The sequence below is a fragment of the Vicugna pacos genome, chromosome 22, assembly GCF_048564905.1.
Source record: "Vicugna pacos chromosome 22, VicPac4, whole genome shotgun sequence".
NCBI classification, from domain to species: Eukaryota; Metazoa; Chordata; class Mammalia; order Artiodactyla; family Camelidae; genus Vicugna; species Vicugna pacos.
Genome location: NC_133008.1, coordinates 6,271,283 through 6,288,964, shown reverse-complemented (window position 1 = coordinate 6,288,964; position 17,682 = coordinate 6,271,283). Strand labels below are relative to the sequence as shown.

At 59.6% G+C, this 17,682-nt stretch overlaps 1 protein-coding gene across 2 annotated transcripts in view; it reads right to left on the bottom strand.

Moving 5' to 3' along the window:
* Positions 1–383: 383 nt before the first annotated feature.
* FLT4 (fms related receptor tyrosine kinase 4) overlaps positions 384–17,682 on the bottom strand; it is a 38,565-nt gene continuing 21,266 nt past the window's right edge. For both annotated transcript variants that reach the window (XM_072947057.1, XM_072947058.1), the window contains exons 13-31: positions 16,563–16,925; positions 16,136–16,282; positions 15,902–16,033; positions 15,627–15,733; positions 15,193–15,328; positions 14,615–14,719; positions 14,133–14,246; positions 13,856–13,944; positions 13,569–13,719; positions 13,023–13,117; positions 12,507–12,629; positions 11,281–11,392; positions 9,923–10,022; positions 9,431–9,536; positions 8,720–8,871; positions 7,551–7,671; positions 6,386–6,471; positions 2,077–2,284; positions 384–1,451 (exon numbers count right to left, since the gene is read on the bottom strand). In XM_072947057.1, coding sequence (XP_072803158.1) covers positions 2,089–2,284; positions 6,386–6,471; positions 7,551–7,671; positions 8,720–8,871; positions 9,431–9,536; positions 9,923–10,022; positions 11,281–11,392; positions 12,507–12,629; positions 13,023–13,117; positions 13,569–13,719; positions 13,856–13,944; positions 14,133–14,246; positions 14,615–14,719; positions 15,193–15,328; positions 15,627–15,733; positions 15,902–16,033; positions 16,136–16,282; positions 16,563–16,925 — 2,435 coding nt within the window. In that variant the 3' untranslated portion in view covers positions 384–1,451; positions 2,077–2,088. The remainder of the gene's footprint in view (positions 1,452–2,076; positions 2,285–6,385; positions 6,472–7,550; positions 7,672–8,719; positions 8,872–9,430; positions 9,537–9,922; positions 10,023–11,280; positions 11,393–12,506; positions 12,630–13,022; positions 13,118–13,568; positions 13,720–13,855; positions 13,945–14,132; positions 14,247–14,614; positions 14,720–15,192; positions 15,329–15,626; positions 15,734–15,901; positions 16,034–16,135; positions 16,283–16,562; positions 16,926–17,682) is intronic.

Here is a 17,682-nt window from a genome sequence, read left to right as displayed (position 1 = left end):
GCGCAGCCCTCGGGCTGGCCCTGGGGTAGGCTCCTGCCGGGGTGGGGGACCCGGGGAGCTGGCAGCAGGCGCCCGGCCTGGGCGGTGCTCCCAGGCCCTCAGGGCCCGAGGCAGCGCTCGGCTCTAGGAGGTGGGGACAAGACGCTGCCACTTTATCCACAAGCGTTAGAGGAAGCCGCGCCGCACGCTCCCCGGCCGGGCGTCCCGGTGCTCCCGCGCCCTCTGCTGGCGGCTGGGAGAGGAGGGGTGCTGAGCCGCCTCTGCTGACCTTCCCTTCGCGTGGCTTGTCCAGTGGCCTCATGGGGCTGACGATCCGGCGAGAGGCAGGCTGGAATAAAATCTTCAGAGAGCTGGGACTTAGCTGAGAACCCATTCACTGTAACTCAAAGACTGGCATCGAATTTATTATTATCTTTTGTTAAATACTGTTTTCGGAGCACATGTTCTATAAGGGGCGGGGGTAGGTTTTCTTCTCGGTACATTTGTGTGTGTGCAGTTATGTGACAGGAGGAGACAAAACAAGTGGTACCCACGTGGGGAGGGGTCTCAGGCTTGGACCCTGTACCCAAGCTGCATGTTGCTCCTCTGATTGAGAACAGCCCCTGGACTCCCACCAGGTAAGCCTGAGACCCAAGTCTCACAGTCAGGTGACATCAGAGGAGGCCCACCGGGGACAGTGAGGACTGCACACACCTGCATTCCACGCATCCTAAAGGAACCATGCGTAATGGGGAGCTGGGGGTCTGCTGGGCAAGCCCCTGCTCACTGCACCAGCCGCCTGTCCCGCAAGCGTCTCATGGAGTGGGGGGGTGGGGTGTCAACTGCTGTGGTGCTAAGTGGGATGACTGGGATGGGGACCTCTCCTGCGGGGGGTGTGGGTGACTGAGCAGTGTGCACTGGGATGGGGGGCCTGGGCAGAATGGCTCCAGCCTCCAGAGGGTCCTCAGCTGTGCCCCTGTGACGGCAGAGGCTTGACCTGCCAGGGCACTGATGCCAGGTACAGACCAGCGGGCAGAAGACAGGGTCCCCCCGGGACCACAGAAACATCCGCTGATGGCCTCATGGCACAGAGCAGTGCTGGTCCTCCGGGCCGGCCCCAGGCCTTCCTCGGTGGAGCCCACAGTGTTTGCTTCTCATCACACGTGGGAAGGATGCTCACAGCTTGAGAGGTGCCTCCGGTGGCAGATCCAGGTCCCAGAGAGAAGAACCAGGCGTTTCTCACATGGGGCGGCTCTGGACCATCAGGTGGTCCTTCCAAATCTGGCCCAGGCAGGTGGGGCTGGGGACCTCGTCCAGAAAGAGGTGGCCATGGTGGGGTCTGTTATGCCAGCACTTGCCGGGAGGTCAGAGGCAGGAATTGTCTAGATTCAGAAAGACCTTCCCTGGGCTCCCTTCAGACTGAAGTGTTGCAAAGTCAGTTCTTCACAGCAGCTCAAGGAGTCTCTGAAGGTCTAATTAAAAAAACAATGTTGAATAGTTCTCCGCATCAGGAGAAGGTGAGCTAACGGGCTGAGAGCTGCTCCGAGATGTTAGCTGCTAGGCCAGGCTTAGGAGAGGACACCCCACCCCCGCCCCCAAACACACACAAATCCCTCATTTGCTGCTTTAAGCTGGAAATATGGTGCCCTCTTTTCGGCCCAGGAGAGGAAAGCCGTTCCCACAGGAACAGAGAGCCACGTGGAGGGAGCAGCACTGGGGTGGGGGCTGGGAGACTGCAGCTCAACCTCCACCGCTGTGTGACCCCCAGACCCTCATGTCCCGCATCAGAAGTCAGGGCTCACACCACCCACCATGGTGGGGTGAGGCACACAGAGATGACCCTGTGACAGTGCTGGCCCACAGTTGCCCCTGTGGCTAAGCAGCATCTGAGTCTGAAGGGGAGGAGGGCGCTGGGGGTCTGTAGGGTGGCCCCGGGCAGGATGGCGATGGGGTTCAGGGGAGCCCTGGGGCCTGGGTGTTCTGCCTCCCAGCCCACACTAAGGGAGGTGAGTCCCTGGCCTGGGCCTCCAGCCCTCTGCCCGCTGGCCAGGCACGGACCCCGGCAACTGCTGGAGCCCAGGGTCGAGGGGGCCTTGCCTGGAGCTGCTCTCAGTAGCTGCTGTCTGCACAGAAGGGCCCTGGGGCCGGCGGGGTGCGGTCGCCCTCCTCGCGCGGCCTCGCCAGCTCCCCGTACTCGCTGTTGTAGAACACCTGGCCCCGGGCCCCCCGGTCCGGCCGCCGCCGCCTCCCTTGGGGGTCGAGGTGTGCCACGGTCATGTCCACGTTCCTGCCTGGTCCTTGACAGCTGCCGAGACAGGGGAGGTGGCATCAGGAAGAAAAGAAGAGTGACTGCAGCCTCATCGGGGTGGGGTCTGACTGGAATGGGCCGAAGCCAGTGGAAACACAGGCAGACCTGACTCAGATAGAAAGACAAACCGCCGTGCCTGCCGGCAAACACTGGCGCTTCCTCGGCCCCAAGCGGGGCGGGCACGACAGAGAAAGCCCAGCTGCCTTCCCCCAGACTTGCTTCTCACCCAGTCCTGCAGTCTTCGTAAACGGCACGGACGTTGATTCAACGGCTCGGGCATCTGGGTGTCATCCTCTCTTCCTCCTTTCCCCTCACCCCCCTGTCCAGTGCTCTCCGTGCCCCGCCCCACGCGGCCGGGAGCTGCCATCTGAGCGCTCTCTGGGCTCCCCGACTGCATCTTCCTTCTCCACTCAGCCAGTCCTCAGAGATCCTTCAACTCAGACGGTGTACTTTCCCTCCCGACAGACCCTCCAGTGGCTTCAGAACGGAGCCGAAGCATCTCATCCCGGCCCAGGAAGCCCCGCAGCCTCTATCTTGCTGATGGCCCGCGACTGGCCCGCCTTCGCTCTCATTCTCTTGGAGTTTTTTTTTTTTTTAAATGCTGTTTCATTGATTTTGCTTTTGCTTTTGCTTTCATGTTTGTTTCTGCTTTGCATGGTGCTACTGAAAAGCCTGATGCCAATCTGACTCTTTTTCCTTCTTTCTTTTTCTTAAATTGAAGTACAGTCAGTTACAGTGTGTCAATTTCTGGTGCACAGCACAGTGTCCCAGTCATGCATGTACATGCATATGTTCGTTTTCATATTCTGGACTCTTTTTCTCCACAAGTGACTTGGTCTTTTTGCTTGAATTCCCAGAACGTTTATCTTTTTTTTTTTTTCAACATTGATCGAAATTCTACTTTCTTTCTTTCTTTACACCTTTACTGTGGTATGGTTCCTATACAGTAAACTATACATATTTCAGATGTACAATTTGATGAATTTTGATAGATGTAGACACCTATGAAACCACCATCACAATCAAGAGGGCTCACATTTCCATCACTCCCAAAGAGGTGCCGATTTTGAATTCCCAATTTATCCCTTCCCACCCCCTTTACTCCCTGGTAACCATAAGTTTGTTCACTGTGCCTGTGAGTCTGTTTCTGTTTTGTAGCTAAGTTCATTTGTGCCCTATTTTTTTTTTTTAAGATTCCACATCTAAGGGGTATCATGTGGTGTTTTCCAGAACGCTTACCTTTAAAGTCGGATAGCTGGACTAGGCTATGTCTCAGAGTTTGCTATTCTTGGACCAGTCTTCCCAGGTCCCCTCCCACCATGTAGATTCAGGTCTCCTTTTATGTAAGAGACTTATCTTGAATTTCATGGTTGAAACATTAGTTCTGTTTCACTGTTGGCATTTTCTTCCTCAGAGGCTCCAGCTGTACATACGTTGGATCTTTTCTACTCAACTTTGAGATTTTTCACATCCTTTCTGATCCTTTTTGCCTCTTTATTTATTTTGGCTTTATTTTCTTGACTTCTTTTCACGTCTGTCCTCTGTGCCTTCCAGTGACAGTCTGATCATATCTTATTATCCCTTTGGCACTTTGCTTTTCATTCTTGAGATGATTCGTCTTTTGTTTCCATTTGTCCCCTGACTTCAACAGCTCCCATTTGCTATCCTCACACCGTTTGCCCATTTCTACTCTGAATTTTTGCATTTCTGACTCATAGTGCAGCTCCTTGTTTAATTATGACTTTAATTCACATGGGCACATTGTATCAGTCTTTCTATGCTTTTTTTTTTTTGTGAGTGTTTACAGCTCCTCAAAACTTTTCATTCTAATTTCCTTTTCCACTCTTAAATAAGTCTGTGTGGATGGTGCTTATTTTTTCTGTCCATGATTATTCATGCTGAGGTTATCCTATGGAAGAGGCCAGCGTTCTTCATTCAGGAGCACTGTATCTGATCCAAATCTTTGGTATCACCTTAAATTCCTTCAACTGCAACCTTCTTTCCAGTGGCTCCATTCACATCCCATGGACCAGCCAGTCACTTAGCAGGGAGTGTGAGGCCCTCTCGGTCAGGCCAGCTGCCTGACCAACCACAAGCCAGGGTCTCCAGATCGTCCTTCCGCCTATAGACTTGGATGAAACACCATACCACAGGGCATGGGATCTGGCATCCTGAGTGGCCACTAACAGGACCAGGTGAGCCACCTGGAAGCGAAGATGAGTTAACTCCCCATGAGGTGAGTACTGACCAGTGGTTAGCAGAAGATAGGAAAGGACTGGCAGATAAACTCCCTCCTTCTCCCCAGCGGATGCCTCCAAGGCACACAGTCCATCCTTGCACCTGTTTGGAGACTGTTCCATATGTCAAGTGAATGCACCTGCCAAGCAACCTGCTACACCCCTTTGTGCCACATCATGTGTTTCCAAAGGAACCTGGGAAGAGAATTGTGCCCTTTGTCATCACTATCACGAGGGGCAGTTGCTGTAGTGAACAGATCCTTGGGTGTGTATCTGTCTTCTGGATTCTTAACACAATCTTGCTTCCGTAGGACTCTCATCTTCTGCAGTTCTCTTCCTCCTTCACCACCAGGCATCTGGGTGCACACTGCCTCCTGCTCTCTGCCTTTCAGAAGCAGTGCCTTCCCCAGACGGTCCCCTGGTGGCATGCTCTATTGCCTTCCCAGACTGTGTGGCCACTGTCCCAAGGACCTTCAGCCCCTCTCACAGGGCAGTTCCCATGCTGTCCTCTTTCTGCCGTGGCTCAGCCACCGCTCTGCCGGTTTTGGCGCTGAGTTCCGAAACACGCTCAGCTGGAGCCTCTCGCCTTGTCACATCACAGGCACAGGCTGCGACAGGCCTTTGTGTGTTGCTTTTAGGAAGACGTGTGCAGATTTGAACTTAAGTAGCTTTTATCCTCTGGCTCCTCTTATCGAATTTCTTTTGGGGGGGATGAAATAGCGTTTAGTAAAGAAACATTAGCCAGAAATTACTTCTGTCAGTGCAGTGAGCACTAATTTCCCCAAACGAGGGGACAAAGAGAGATCACCTGACAATCAATGAAAGCAAAAAAGGAGGCCACGGTGCACGATGCAGGTGCAGAAGTCATCCCTAGACACATGACCCCACGACCGCCAACGTGCACAGGGCGGCGAGCACACACTCTGCAGGCTGCTGGGAAAATAACAGGCGGCGGGTTAAGCTGCGAGGCCCTAACTCCACCTACCAGAGAGGTGAGAACGCCATCAACCATCTAAAGTGATACAAACCAAAGCCTGCGGCCTCGGGCACGACAGTCGGTGGCAACATTGCATACTGATTCCACCACAGCCCCGGCAGAAGCCAGGATTTGCCCTGGGAAACTGTCAGATGACCCAAAAGGGGCTCCTGCTGGAGATGCAGACATCAAAGGTGGAGGGAGCAGTCCAAACACAGCAGTCTGAAGAAAGTGGGGAAGGGTTCTCTTTCACATATTACAGGTTCTGTCATTTACACAACCATGAGCAAGTCCGCTTGTAAAGGGAATAAGTAGACGCTTAACTGTCTTAAATACACCCTTCAAAGTTTAAACATTCAGGGGTTTTTTTTGGAGGGGAAGCTACCTTCTGGGGCAAATGGAGGTCTATGCAGGCTGCCCTCTGTGCAGGCACACAGGAGGATTTCTCTGTAACTGTCTTCTCATCAAAGTAGGGCTCCAGCCAGCTCTAGTTCATGTGGCCTGTCTAGCTCCTGTGGCCACCTGGCTAAGCGCTGGGGACAGAGGACAGCGGTGGCCTCCCCTGGCTGGGCGAGGGGTGCTACGTGCATTGGGCACGGCGGATCATGCTCAGTTTCACAAAGAGGTGGCCTCTGAACATCTGTCAGATGGCAGGGAGCTTTGGGGACCAGCACCAGGTGTGCTGGGTCAGGATGGTGAAGGGGGAGGGGGCTCCTTTGGGAAGGCTGGTGGCTAAAGGCCTCAAGTCCCAGGGCAGCTGGACTTGAACACACAAAAGGGCAACATGAAGCCACGAAAGGTTTCACCTGCAAGAGTGACAGGCACACGCAGGCCCAGCCGCCCTCCCCTGGCCCCTGGCAGCAGAGGAGGCTCCAGAAGTCTTACCTGAATATGCCTTCTTGTTTGTGTCTGCTCTCCAGCTGCTCAAACTCCTCGGAGGCCAGCACCATCCCACTGTCTGTCTGGTTATCCTGTGCAGAGAGAGCAAGCCAGGGCTGTGGGCCCCACCGAGGCCCGTCCACAGTGGCACTGTAGATGTGGACTTGTACCGCCCCTGACCTAACACTCATCCTGCGGAAAGTGAGGGAGACGGGTGTCCATGCCTCCCCAGAGCCTGCAGTAAGGGTCACGTGTCCCTGCCACAGAGGGAGAAACTGAGGCCTGGCAGGGGCCATGCCTAGCTACTCAGGAGGGCGGCAAAGCTGGGACACCCCTGGTGGTGGCCATACTCACAGGCAGAGCAGGAGAAGCAGAGAAAGCATCGAAAGAATCTGGCAGCTTGTAGTATAGAAAAAGAACCCTCAGACACATCCCAGGTTTAGTGGGGCTGTCACCTTAGTGTGACTTGGCGTGGTTCTCATTTTGATTTACATGGAGGGGAACTGCACACCATTAGAGCTGAGGGCCCCCCACTATCTTCATCTGGCTCTGGAACGTGAGCCCAGGTCTGTATGGCACTGGTCCAGGACCCCACAGCTGTCCCCGCCGTCCAGCCTCCCTGGGCCAGTGCTCCCTGCCCCGCCCCTTCTGGAAGGGGGCTGGGGGCTGTTTGTGCTTTTACAAAGTGGGCACACTGGCTCCAGCCTCACGGAGCTGTGAGAGGCCTGCTCTGTTTGATGGCATCTGAGGACACGGGTGGTTTTCTCATGACCCTGACCCCAGTCTCCTCCTCTCTCTGGCCAGGTGGCTTGGCGGCCACCAAAGGGGCCAGGAGACTCGCACTGATCCCAGGAGAATTATCTGGAAGGAAAAGCCATCTTTCCACTGGGTTTCTCCTGGGGTTTCTACCTTGCTAGGAGAGAGAGGGCTGGGCTGCCGGGAAGGGGGGACTCTGTGTGAGGAGGGCACAGGTGACAGTGGCAGACACACGGTGACGCTGCACGGGTGTCCAGACCCCAGGTGCTTGGGACGCATCCTGGACTTGACCTTTTCAAAGACAGTTGGCTCCCTTTCTGGAGCTGCTTGCCTCAGGGGTTCCTGACACCTGACCCCTGCCGAGAGAGCCCAGCAGCCTGGACCTGCGGTGCCCACGCCCACCCACCCCACTCACCACGGAGGCCTTGTAGGTCATTGAGGTCATGGGAAATTCCTCGAATGTCTTCATCCTGGAGGGACCCTGGGTCTGAGTCCCTCTGGCAAGGCACCCCGGAAAGGACACACAATTGTAATATCTGTGGGGAGGAAATGGGAAGTGCTGATAAATGTGCCCCAGCGTCCCTCCTGAAAGCTATTTCCACCTCTCTTTCTGCGTCCCCTCCCTGGGGAAGGACCCGGCCTGGGCATGAGTATGGGCCCAGGTCTGTGTGCTGCTCTGGGCTCCTCCCCAAGCCCCTGCACTCTGAACTGGACCCCCTTTCCTGTGCAAGAGGACTGAACGTCCCACCACTGCTGGGGAGGGTGTGGAAGGGGAGTGGAGGGCACCCAGCACGGGTGAGACATGGAGCTGGAGAGACTGGAGGAGGCCTTCACCCCAGGATGGGCCACCAGCTACTGCCTGACCTGCATGCCTGTGTGTGTGTGTGTGTGTGTGTGTGTGTGTGTGTGTGTGTGTGCGCGCGCACACACATTCGCCTGCCTGTTGGGGGGCTGGTGGAAGGAGCCTGGCAAGAAACAGCTGGCTGCTCCTGTCCTCCAGACCGGGCCCTGCTCGAGCTGGGGCAGACGGGGTGGCGAGTTTCAAAGCCCTTCTCTCAGCAGTGTGGATGGGAATGTGGATACGTGACCTTCCTGGTGGAAACGTCCACTGGCAAGAGACCCCTGTCCAGAACTCTGGAGACCCAGGCTACACTGTAAATGCTGCATACAGGTTAGCGAGTGGCCTGCTCTGCTCCCGGGGTCCCTGACAGCAGCCCGTGGGACTCGCCCTTCTGCCACTGGCTCCGTTTTCTCTCCCTGTGGCGCGGTGCTGGCCAGGGCACTGTCTGAAATGGGTGCTCCCCTGAAACTGGGGAGAGGGCCTCCCGGGGCTAGGAGTGTGGGCACACACAGGAGGCCAGAAGGCAGATACAAGGACTGTTGCAAGGCCACATGACCTTAGAGGCAGGATGTCACCCGCCGCCACTGTCATTTAGCATCGCTTTGCTGTCTGGGTTGGTGTACAATGGCCTCTGAAGTCTTTGTAGTTTGCTTTCCCTTGATGACTGAAGAGGTTAAAGTGCACCATGTCCAAACTGCGTTCCCCCTGTCGGGGGACCCGTGGACCGAAGGAGGGTGGCTGACCTGGCAGCCAGGCTGTGCCGATGCAGGCTAGGTGGGCTGTCCTCGGCGTCGGCGTCGGCCTCGGCGATGTGCAGGGCCGTGGTGGATGCCTGCAAGAGGCTGCCCTCCTCCGAGCTCTGAGAGCTGCCGGGAGCCAGGCGGTCCTCCTCTTCCTGGCAGAAATGGCAGAAACAGCCCAGGTCAGAGGCCCCGCGCGCCCTCGGCCCGCAGCGCCGCGCTCAGGACAGCTGGCCTCCCAGCCCCCAGCGCTGCGCTCCAAGGCTCCAAGGACTAGCAGGTGCCCCGTTAGAGGAGGAGGCAGCCACAGCGAGAGCAGCTTCACCCCTGAGCCCTGGTTGCTCCACAGCCTCAGGAGTGAGCACAAGTGCTCCCCACCCTCTTCCCGGGGGCAGCTTTGGACCCCGAGTGCTCGTCTCCGGCCCCGGAGGCTGGGGCAGCAGGCAGCTCCCCGCTCACTCCTCCAGGGCCCAGGGCACCTGGTGCAGAGCCAGTCCTGAGCTGGCTTGGCTCCCCACCGCTGGGGAGATGGACACAAACCAAAAGCGGGGGCAAGGGGCAGAGAAGGAATTGCCAGAAGGCGGCTCCTTGCAGGCTCCCTCAAGCCCAGCCTGGGGCTCCTCGTGGGCAGAGCTGGGCTCTGACCAGCTGTGTCGCGGCCCCTGGGTTGGGGGCCAGGAGTTGCTGCAGCAGGACAGCGAGAGCGGGGCTCACCTGCCGGGCCCTGCTCAGGAGCAGGTCCCCCAGGATCTCCACCAGGTCTGAGAACGCGGGCCTCTCTTTGGGGTCCCCGGCCCAGCAGCTCAGCATGATGCGGCGTCTGTGGGTACAGGCAGCTGGGGACTGTGGTCTGAGTGCACGCTGCACCTTACGCCAGCAGTCCCCCCGCCCCGCCCCCTGCCTAGCTTCCATTCTCATGCCCCTTCCACACGCCCCTCTCTCCCTCCCTCCCCCTGGGCTTAGGCTGGCTTGTCTCTCCTGCCTGCAGGGAGGGGAGTTAGTGGATCACTTGGAGTGGGAACTTAGATTGCAGCCCACCCCTCTCCCCACCCGCCCTGGGCTTGTAGGACCTCGATCTCCTCCCCCTGCCTGCATGCCCCCTCCACCCCGTCCCATGCCTGTATCCAATCTCCCCTCCCCTTTCCCTTGTGGTGCCCACCCATCCCTCTGGCCCCCCAGTGCCTGAGGGCTTCCTAGGAGACTCACATGGCAGGAGTGGCCAGCTCTGGGGCCCTCATCCGGGTGCCCTCTTTCAGCCGCTGGCAGAACTCCTCATTGATCTGCACCCCAGGGTACGGGGAGGCCCCTGATGGCAGGAACAGGATGGGGTGGGGTGGGTGGGGAGCCGGCCATGGCTGTTTAGCCCAGACCCCAAATTGCCTCTGTCCTGGCCCCTGATGGCCAGGCGCTCATCTTGCTGCCCCCTTGCCCAGGGCGAGCTCTTCATTTGGTTAAGACTGTGATGGCACCTGCTTGGTAGGGTTGCCATGAGCATCAGCGCTTTACAGAGATGTTAGTGGAAACGTGTCCCATCCTGGGAGTCTCCGGGCTGGGGGTGCTGAATCAGCTGGGCTGCCCTGTCACAGTGACCCCTCTTCGGAGATGCCTTCCCCAGTCCTGCCCTGAGTCCCGTGGCTCTGCCAGCAAACAGGCCCTGGACCTAACCCCTCCTCGCCGCCCTCTCTTCCCAGGACTTTGCCTTTCCTGACGAGGGGGGAAAACAGCTTTTGCAAGCCATACAGCAGCCGGGCAACCCTTTAAAATACGAGTCAGACTGCTCTCTCCTTCCTTCAAAACCCCCGCACAGCTCCCAGTAGACTTAAACTTCAGGTCCTCCCCTGGCCTGCAGGGCCGCGCGGGCCCCCTCTTGCTGCATCTCCCCTGGCCGCCTGCTCACACCCTGCCCGCCTCCACTGTGGGTCCGGCTGCCCTTCGCCCTGGACTGCTGTCCTCCCAGGCCCCCTGCCTCCACCCCTCCCACTTCCATCAGCCCGACCCCTCCCAGCCCCTCCGGCTCACACACAATCCATCCTTCCTGCGCTCTCTCCACGCTCTTTTCTTTTTACCAAGAGTCATTGGTCATGGCTGCCACTCAGTGTTTTCAGTGTGTTCACTGCCTCACCCTTACCCTGGTGGAGGGCGGGGGTGGGGGGGCTTCATCTTGGTCCCAGCGGGGCCCAGGTTCCCACGGAGCTTGCACAGGTGTGGTCACTGAGTGAGCCCCCAGTCTCCTCCCGGCCGCCCCAAGGGCAGGTGAGGAGGGGGCTCAGCCAGGGAGGGGGAGATCTGGAGAAACTCGTATGGCCTTTCCCTCTGGGACCTGTCGTGCGCCCAGGGGCTGCTGAGCGAACAAAGGGTTCTGCCTTGGCACAGGCTGGAGCGCACTGCCCTCCAGGTGGTGCGCAGGTGGCCCATGCTGGAGGTGAAGGGGAGAGGTAGGGGGCTCCCCACCACCTGCCTCAGAACGACCTGGGCTAAACCTCTGGGCCACGCAGCCCCCTGTGCGGAGAGGCTGGCGATACGACCCGGAGCCTGTGATCCCCCCTGCCCCCCCCTGCACTCACCCAGGGAGAAGATCTCCCAGAGCAGCACCCCAAAGGACCACACGTCGCTCTGCGTGGTGTACACCTTGTCAAAGATGCTCTCGGGGGCCATCCACTTCAGGGGCAGCCGGGCCTGCAGGAGAGACGTCGTGTCCCCAGTGGGGGAGGGAGGGAGGGAAGAGGCCAAACCCTCGGGCACCCCCCTCCTCTTCCCAGTCTTTGCAGGACTCTAGAGTCACGCCTCAAGAAAGGCTTCTGGGTCACACCCATCCTGTGTGTGTTCAGATGGCTCCTGCAATTCGCTCTGCCCCTCGTCCGCATCCTGCAGGTGCCTGGCGCCTCCCTTGGAGGCTTCTGCCCTGCTGCTGTTCTTCTGGACCCATCTGGGCCCCTCTCTTCCGCTGTGCTCTCCCAGGGAAAACCTGCAGCCCTCCTCCAGCTCCAGACTTCTCGGCCCCGCATCCCGAGGAACGCTGTGTCCCTGTACACCCTCACCAGCGCCACTTTTATGCACTCACTCACTTGGTCCCCACACTGGAAGCCTGGCATCACTCCTGACCCGTCCTCCTGTGGCCTCTACCTGGAAGCCCTGAGGGCTATGGCCCTTCCTGACTGGCCTCTCCCTCCACACCAGCAACCCCACTCCCTTCTCCTCCTAGCCTGCAAAGGAGGCTTCCGGATGGCACATCTGACTCTCACTTCCAAGTGCCCCCACACACTTGGAGTGAGAATGAAGGACAAGCCTGTACAGTGGGCCCCTTGCAGCCTGGGCCCATTTTGCCCATTGCCCTCTCTCCAAGCCTTTTCCTTCCTCCCCAGGGGGCAAACCCCTAACATCCTATCAGCTTCGGATGCTCAGATGCCTGCCTGGCTGCCTCTGAGCACCACCAGTGAGACACACATTGCACCCAGCACCCACGTGCTTTTCTGTGACCCTGCTACACCAGGTACACTAGGTACATTGTGTCATACCAGGTCTAGCCAGCTCCAGGACAGACAACACGTAGGGTCCGCTTCCGCATGCCCAGCCCCCATGGGGCATGCATGGGGCATCACTGCCCACCTAGTGGACCAAGTTGCAGGGCCAGACACAAGTTCCAGTTGGAGCATCATGGTCCCTGCTCATCAGCCCTGCCTCCCTTCATCTGCTTCCAGTCATTCAGCAGAGTCACTAGCGTCCCTGTGGGGGTGAGTCCCCCACTCTGCTCCCTGCCCCTCAGCCTCCGCCCTCCCTCCATGGCACTCACACTGCCCTTGCGCACGTAGTCGGGGTCTTTGTAGATGTCACGGGCCAGGCCGAAGTCACAGATCTTCACCACATCACTTTCTGACAGCAAGATGTTCCGAGCAGCCAGGTCTCTGTGGATGCACTGGAGGCGGGAGGAGGCACAATGGTACGATTAGAGCAGATCCCTGGGGCCACACCCATACCTGGAGCTCCAGGGTTCCCTGCCTGAGCTCTGCTCTTTCGGGGACAGATTTCTGTGTGCCCCCAGGATTCGCCATGGAGAGAGCTCCTGTAACTGTGGTGACAGCGGAGGAGGCCGTGGGGTTGGGCAGATGGATTCTACATCCAGCTCTGCCTCTGACCAGCTGGAGATCTTGGGAAGTCAGTTCCACCCTTTAGGCTCAGTTCCCGCCTCTGCAAAGCGAGAGAGATGCCCCTTGACCACAGTATCATCATGGGCAGAACAAGGACCAAGCTTGGCAGGCAGGTAGGTCTGGCTTCTCTCCCCCTCGGGAGAGCCTGCCAGGGCAGTCACCTTGCGGGACGCCAGGAACTCCATCCCTCGGGCCACCTGGAAGCTGTAGCAGACAAGGTCTTCCATGGTCAGTGGGCTCAGCCACAGGTCCTCGGCTGCACAAAAGAGTGAGGCTGGCTCAGGAGGGGGCCCCCTCCATGACTCCCATCTTCCACCCCGCCCCCCAAGGGGACGTTTGTGTGCTGAATCTGGCTGCATCCCTCCTGGCTGGGCAATGAGCATGCTGGCCTCCCCTGCCCCTCAGCCTCCACTCTGTAACACCCACTACCTACTCAGAGCAGAGGCTGCTGCTGCCGCACTGGACCTTTGCACCTGCTACTTCTGTCTGGGGCTGCTCCCCACCATGTCTGCAAGGCAAGCCCCTATTCATCTAGAGATGCCCAAATCAAACGTCTAAAGTGAAAACTATCCTTGAGGTGCCCTCCCTTGCTAAGGCTCTCCCACGCGAGGCCCTCCAGGAGAGCCCCAGCTGGCTTGTCCCAGGGCCCCTGCTCATGAGGTGTGATCGTGCCAGACACCTTGGGCAACAGGAAGTCAGACTCTTACCTCCTTGGACTCGAGGGGCCCGCCCTGCCCCGCCCTTGCCCATCAGGAGCCGCGTCAAGAGGGCCGTGTCGCTGCTCCCTGGCCTCCTCCGGTCTGCCATGGCCCCCTCCACCATGGCGCGGAACCGCCTTCGCTGCTCAGGAGACTTCTCCTGCGAATGCACAAAGTGGATCCGAGGCGGCCCTCGCCATTCGCGGCAGAGGCGCGCTCCCCCTTCCCGGCAGCCCACCTTGGCGCCCAGCCGGCTCCCGAGCAGCGCTCCGGCCGCCGGCAGGGCGCCCACCTACCGCGTAGGGGTTGAAGGCCTCCCGCTTGGCGCGCAAGAAGTTGGAAAGGTTGCCATACTTGCAGAACTCCACGATCACCATGAGGGGGCCTGGGGCGGGACAGGGCGGGAGCCAGGCGCTCGGACGCGAGGGAGGACAAGCCACGGCCCCGCCCCACAGCCCTCCGGCGCCCCGCCTCGCCCCCGCCCACCCCACGCCCCGCCGGCCCTTGGCACGCGAAAGCCGGCGCGCCTTGGGTTTTGGCCCTCCCGCCGGCTAGGCCGCCCGAGCTCTGTACCGTTGGGCTTGGTGCACGCCCCCAGGAGGTTGACCACGTTGAGATGGTTACCGATGTGGATGAGGATTTTGAGCTCCGACATCAGGGCGCGGTGCTCGCTGGCGGTGGCCCCCTCTAGAGGGAACACGGGGACTTCGCAAGGTGCCGGGCCCGCTGCGCCTAGGCCCCAACCCATGAGCGTCCCTACTTCCGGGCCTCTCAGCTTAGCTAAGGCATGGCTCAGCGCTCGTACTTGTAGGGGCGCAAGGCCCCCAGCAGGCCCTGCCTGCCCCTCTGCCGCAAAGGTTTAGGTGGGACTGGTAAGTGTTACTCAGAGGTGGGGCCCAGGCCGGGCTCTGACCCCCACGGATTCCCTGTAGAACCTTGGGTAAGACTCTGGCTCTGAATTGCAGTTTCCCCTCCTGCACCAAAGCCCCACCAGCCCGCCCAGAGCTGCTCTTCCTCACCAGCTCAGCCGCCCCTTCTACCCGCGGATCCCACACCTTTTAGCATTTTCACAGCCACCGTGTCACAGCTGCTGCCCTTGCTGATGCCAAAGGCCGAGGCTTCCACCACCTTCCCAAAGGCCCCGTGGCCGAGGACTCTCCCTGTGGGGGCAGGGAGCTGGTTCCAGATGAGCTGTATGGGGGTGAGGGTGGAGAGGACTGGGCAGCAGGGACAACCCCTGCGGAGGGCCAGGAAGGAAGGCTCAGGAGGGGGAGGAAAGTCGGGAGCCCCTCTGCCAAACAGGAAGTGCATGGGGAGCGGGAGAGGGAAGAGAGGGAGAGGAGAGACAGACAGGAAGGCCTGCATCCTCTCCCAGCAGGTGTGATGGGCCCACCCTGCTTAGAGCAGCAGGAAGTGACCCTGGGGGCCTGGGAACTGGGAGACCCGATCGTGGCTCTGGGGCTGCACGCCCAGATGGACAGGTCGGGCCAGGTGGGGGCCAGGTGAGACTTTCTGGCATGAGTTCTGAGAATGGAGGGATTTCAGGGCTCCAGGCTGTCCCGCCCCGCAGCAGCTGAAGCTGTCTCTGCCCAGTGGGACAGGGTGGACGGGGCGGGCTGGGTGCTAGCCTCACCGAGGTGCAGCCGCTCCCGGGGGAACTCCCACTGGCTGGCATCGTAGGACAGGTATTCACACTGCTCCTCCAGAGGCACTTCCCCGGGGTCCATGATGATGGACAGGTAGCCAGTCTTGATGTCTGCATGGGTTGGCTGGGAGCGGGGTTGGGGAAAAGCTCGCTGACTTGGCCATACCACCCTACCTGGGGTAAAATTTTGCCCAGGACAGATGGGATCTCCTTAGGGACTTTCAATATAGGAGGGGAAAGACAGACAGAAAACCTCTGGTCCTTTAAGAGCCCAGCATGGAAGGGTCAGGGAGGGCTCACGGGAGTCAGGGCTTCTGGGAGAGCCAGGACAGGACCATATTCCTTAACTTAAGGGCTAGCCAGGGTGGCGAGAGGCCCCACGAGGAGCTGGGGAGAGGCTGGGCAGGGGGACGAGTGCTTACCCTCCTCATGTTACAGAAGATGAGGAGGAGAAGGATCCAGAAGAAGACGGCGATGACCCCGGTGCCAATAAGGATCACGATCTCCATGCTGCCTTTATCCTCTGAGCCTGAGTGGGCAGAAAGGGGCTAGTGTGTGCGTGTGTGAGGGGAGAGAGGGTGCACCCTTTGGGAGGTGCCCCTTCTTGTGGGCACGACTTGCAGCGAGGTGGCCAGAAGAAGGCGCCAAGTGCAGACGGGCGGAGGGTGGACAGAGGGGCGCGAGAGGGAGGCCGGACCTTCCACCGCCACGCTGGCGGAGGAGTTGACGCAGCCCTTGGCGTTGCACACACTGCACAGGTAGCGGCCCGCGTCCTCCTCGCGCACGCGCTGAATGCTCAGCTTCTGGTTTGAGTCCGCCAGGTCGATTCCTGCCGCAGGTCGGGGAGACGGTCGAGTTTAGGTAGGTCTGGGGCCTTGGCCTCACTGAGCTTCCGGACCCCGCCCTTCACCAGCGTCCGTCCCCTCCTTACCGGACTCTTCCTCCAACAGCCTCTCATCTTTGTACCACACGATGCTGGGCACGTGCGTCCCGGCCACCGGGCACCGCATCTCCAAAGAATCGCTCACGTTCACCAGGAGGTCGGTCAAGTTCTGGGTGAGCCGCGGGGCTTCCAGGGCTGGGGGCGGGGTCGAGAGGGCGCTAAGTGGAGCTGCAGAAAGCAGGAGGGCGCGCCAGCAAGGGGCCCTCCAGGGCTAGGAGCCCCTGAAGCTGAAGGAAAGGTCAGGGTTTGAGCTCGGGGCGGGCAGGGCCGCGCACCTCCACGGCGGGCCTGGGGAGGGGGACGCTCCTGCAGGATCAGGCTCGTGAACAGACTGCCCAGGCGTGTGCTGGACAGGGGGTGATGGCTGCTTGGGAAACACGGCTCCCCCTCCCCCCAGCGGCCCTGCCTGCCTCACCCTGCACTGACAGGTACTTCTTGTGACAGTGCTTGTCTTGGCTGCGCCGGTCCTGCACCTCGCACACGTAGTCGCCTTCATGTTCAGGTGCCACGCTGGGGATGGTCAGGCTGAGCGTGGCGTGGCGCGCCCCGGGCGCCGCCTCCTCCAGGCTGGCGGCCAGCGGCGTGGCGAAGAGGTGCACGTTCTTGCAGTCGAGCAGCAGCGGGTTCCCGTGCGCGTCATGCAGCGTGGACAGGTTGAGGCGATACCAGCGCAAATGCTCGTAGGTGTAGTTGTCCGCCCGGCAGCTCAAGCGGACGGCCTGGCCCTCCAGGGGCTCCTCTGATGGCTCCGATTCTATGCTGAAGCCGTCGGGGATGGCTGAGAAGGGAGGACAATCTCTGTGACATGGCGTCTTCTGTTGGCTCACCTCCCGGTCTGCCCAGGAGCTCTCTCTCCCTTTCCCAGTGGCCTTCGAACTCCCTCAGCTCTCCCCCAGGGTGTGCATCAGGTGTGTCTGGGCCAGGGACACCACACTGGAGCCCTCTTCGCCCTCTCACTGACGAGACACCAGATCCCTGAGGTCAGCCCCGCTGGGGTCACCTCCTGCCTTTGTGGACAAGCTCCGATCACATGCTGCCCCTCTTCTCCCAGGAACCTAGGTCGTCAATGAGTTCCTTGCCACCAGGCTCAGAGGGGGCCTGCGTCCCCATTCTCCCTCACTGCTGACCCCACTCCCCACCACTGCCCTCTCCTTGCAGCTATCTGGGCTTCATTAGCTTTTAGCAATGCCTCCCAATTTCCTTCTGTCCCTCTGGCCATTCATTGCCGAGCTCCTAGGGGCTCCTCTCCCCTCCAAAGTTCTTAGCATTCCTGAGGACACCAACACATTGGAAAATCTCAGGAAACTCTACACCTCCTTCCCCGGGCAAGATGCAGTGAGAACCAGATGCCATGTGGATCCAGGCTTAGGAAGGGGGTGGGAGGGAAGTGGAGTCAGGGGAAACTGTGGGGAACAAGAGGGCGCCCCTGAGAGAGGCACCTCCAAGGCTGTGGGCAGACTGTGCCAACCCATCCCAGTGGCTCACCATCCCAGTCCATATGCCAGTGACCTCCAAATCCATTCCTCCTGCCCAGA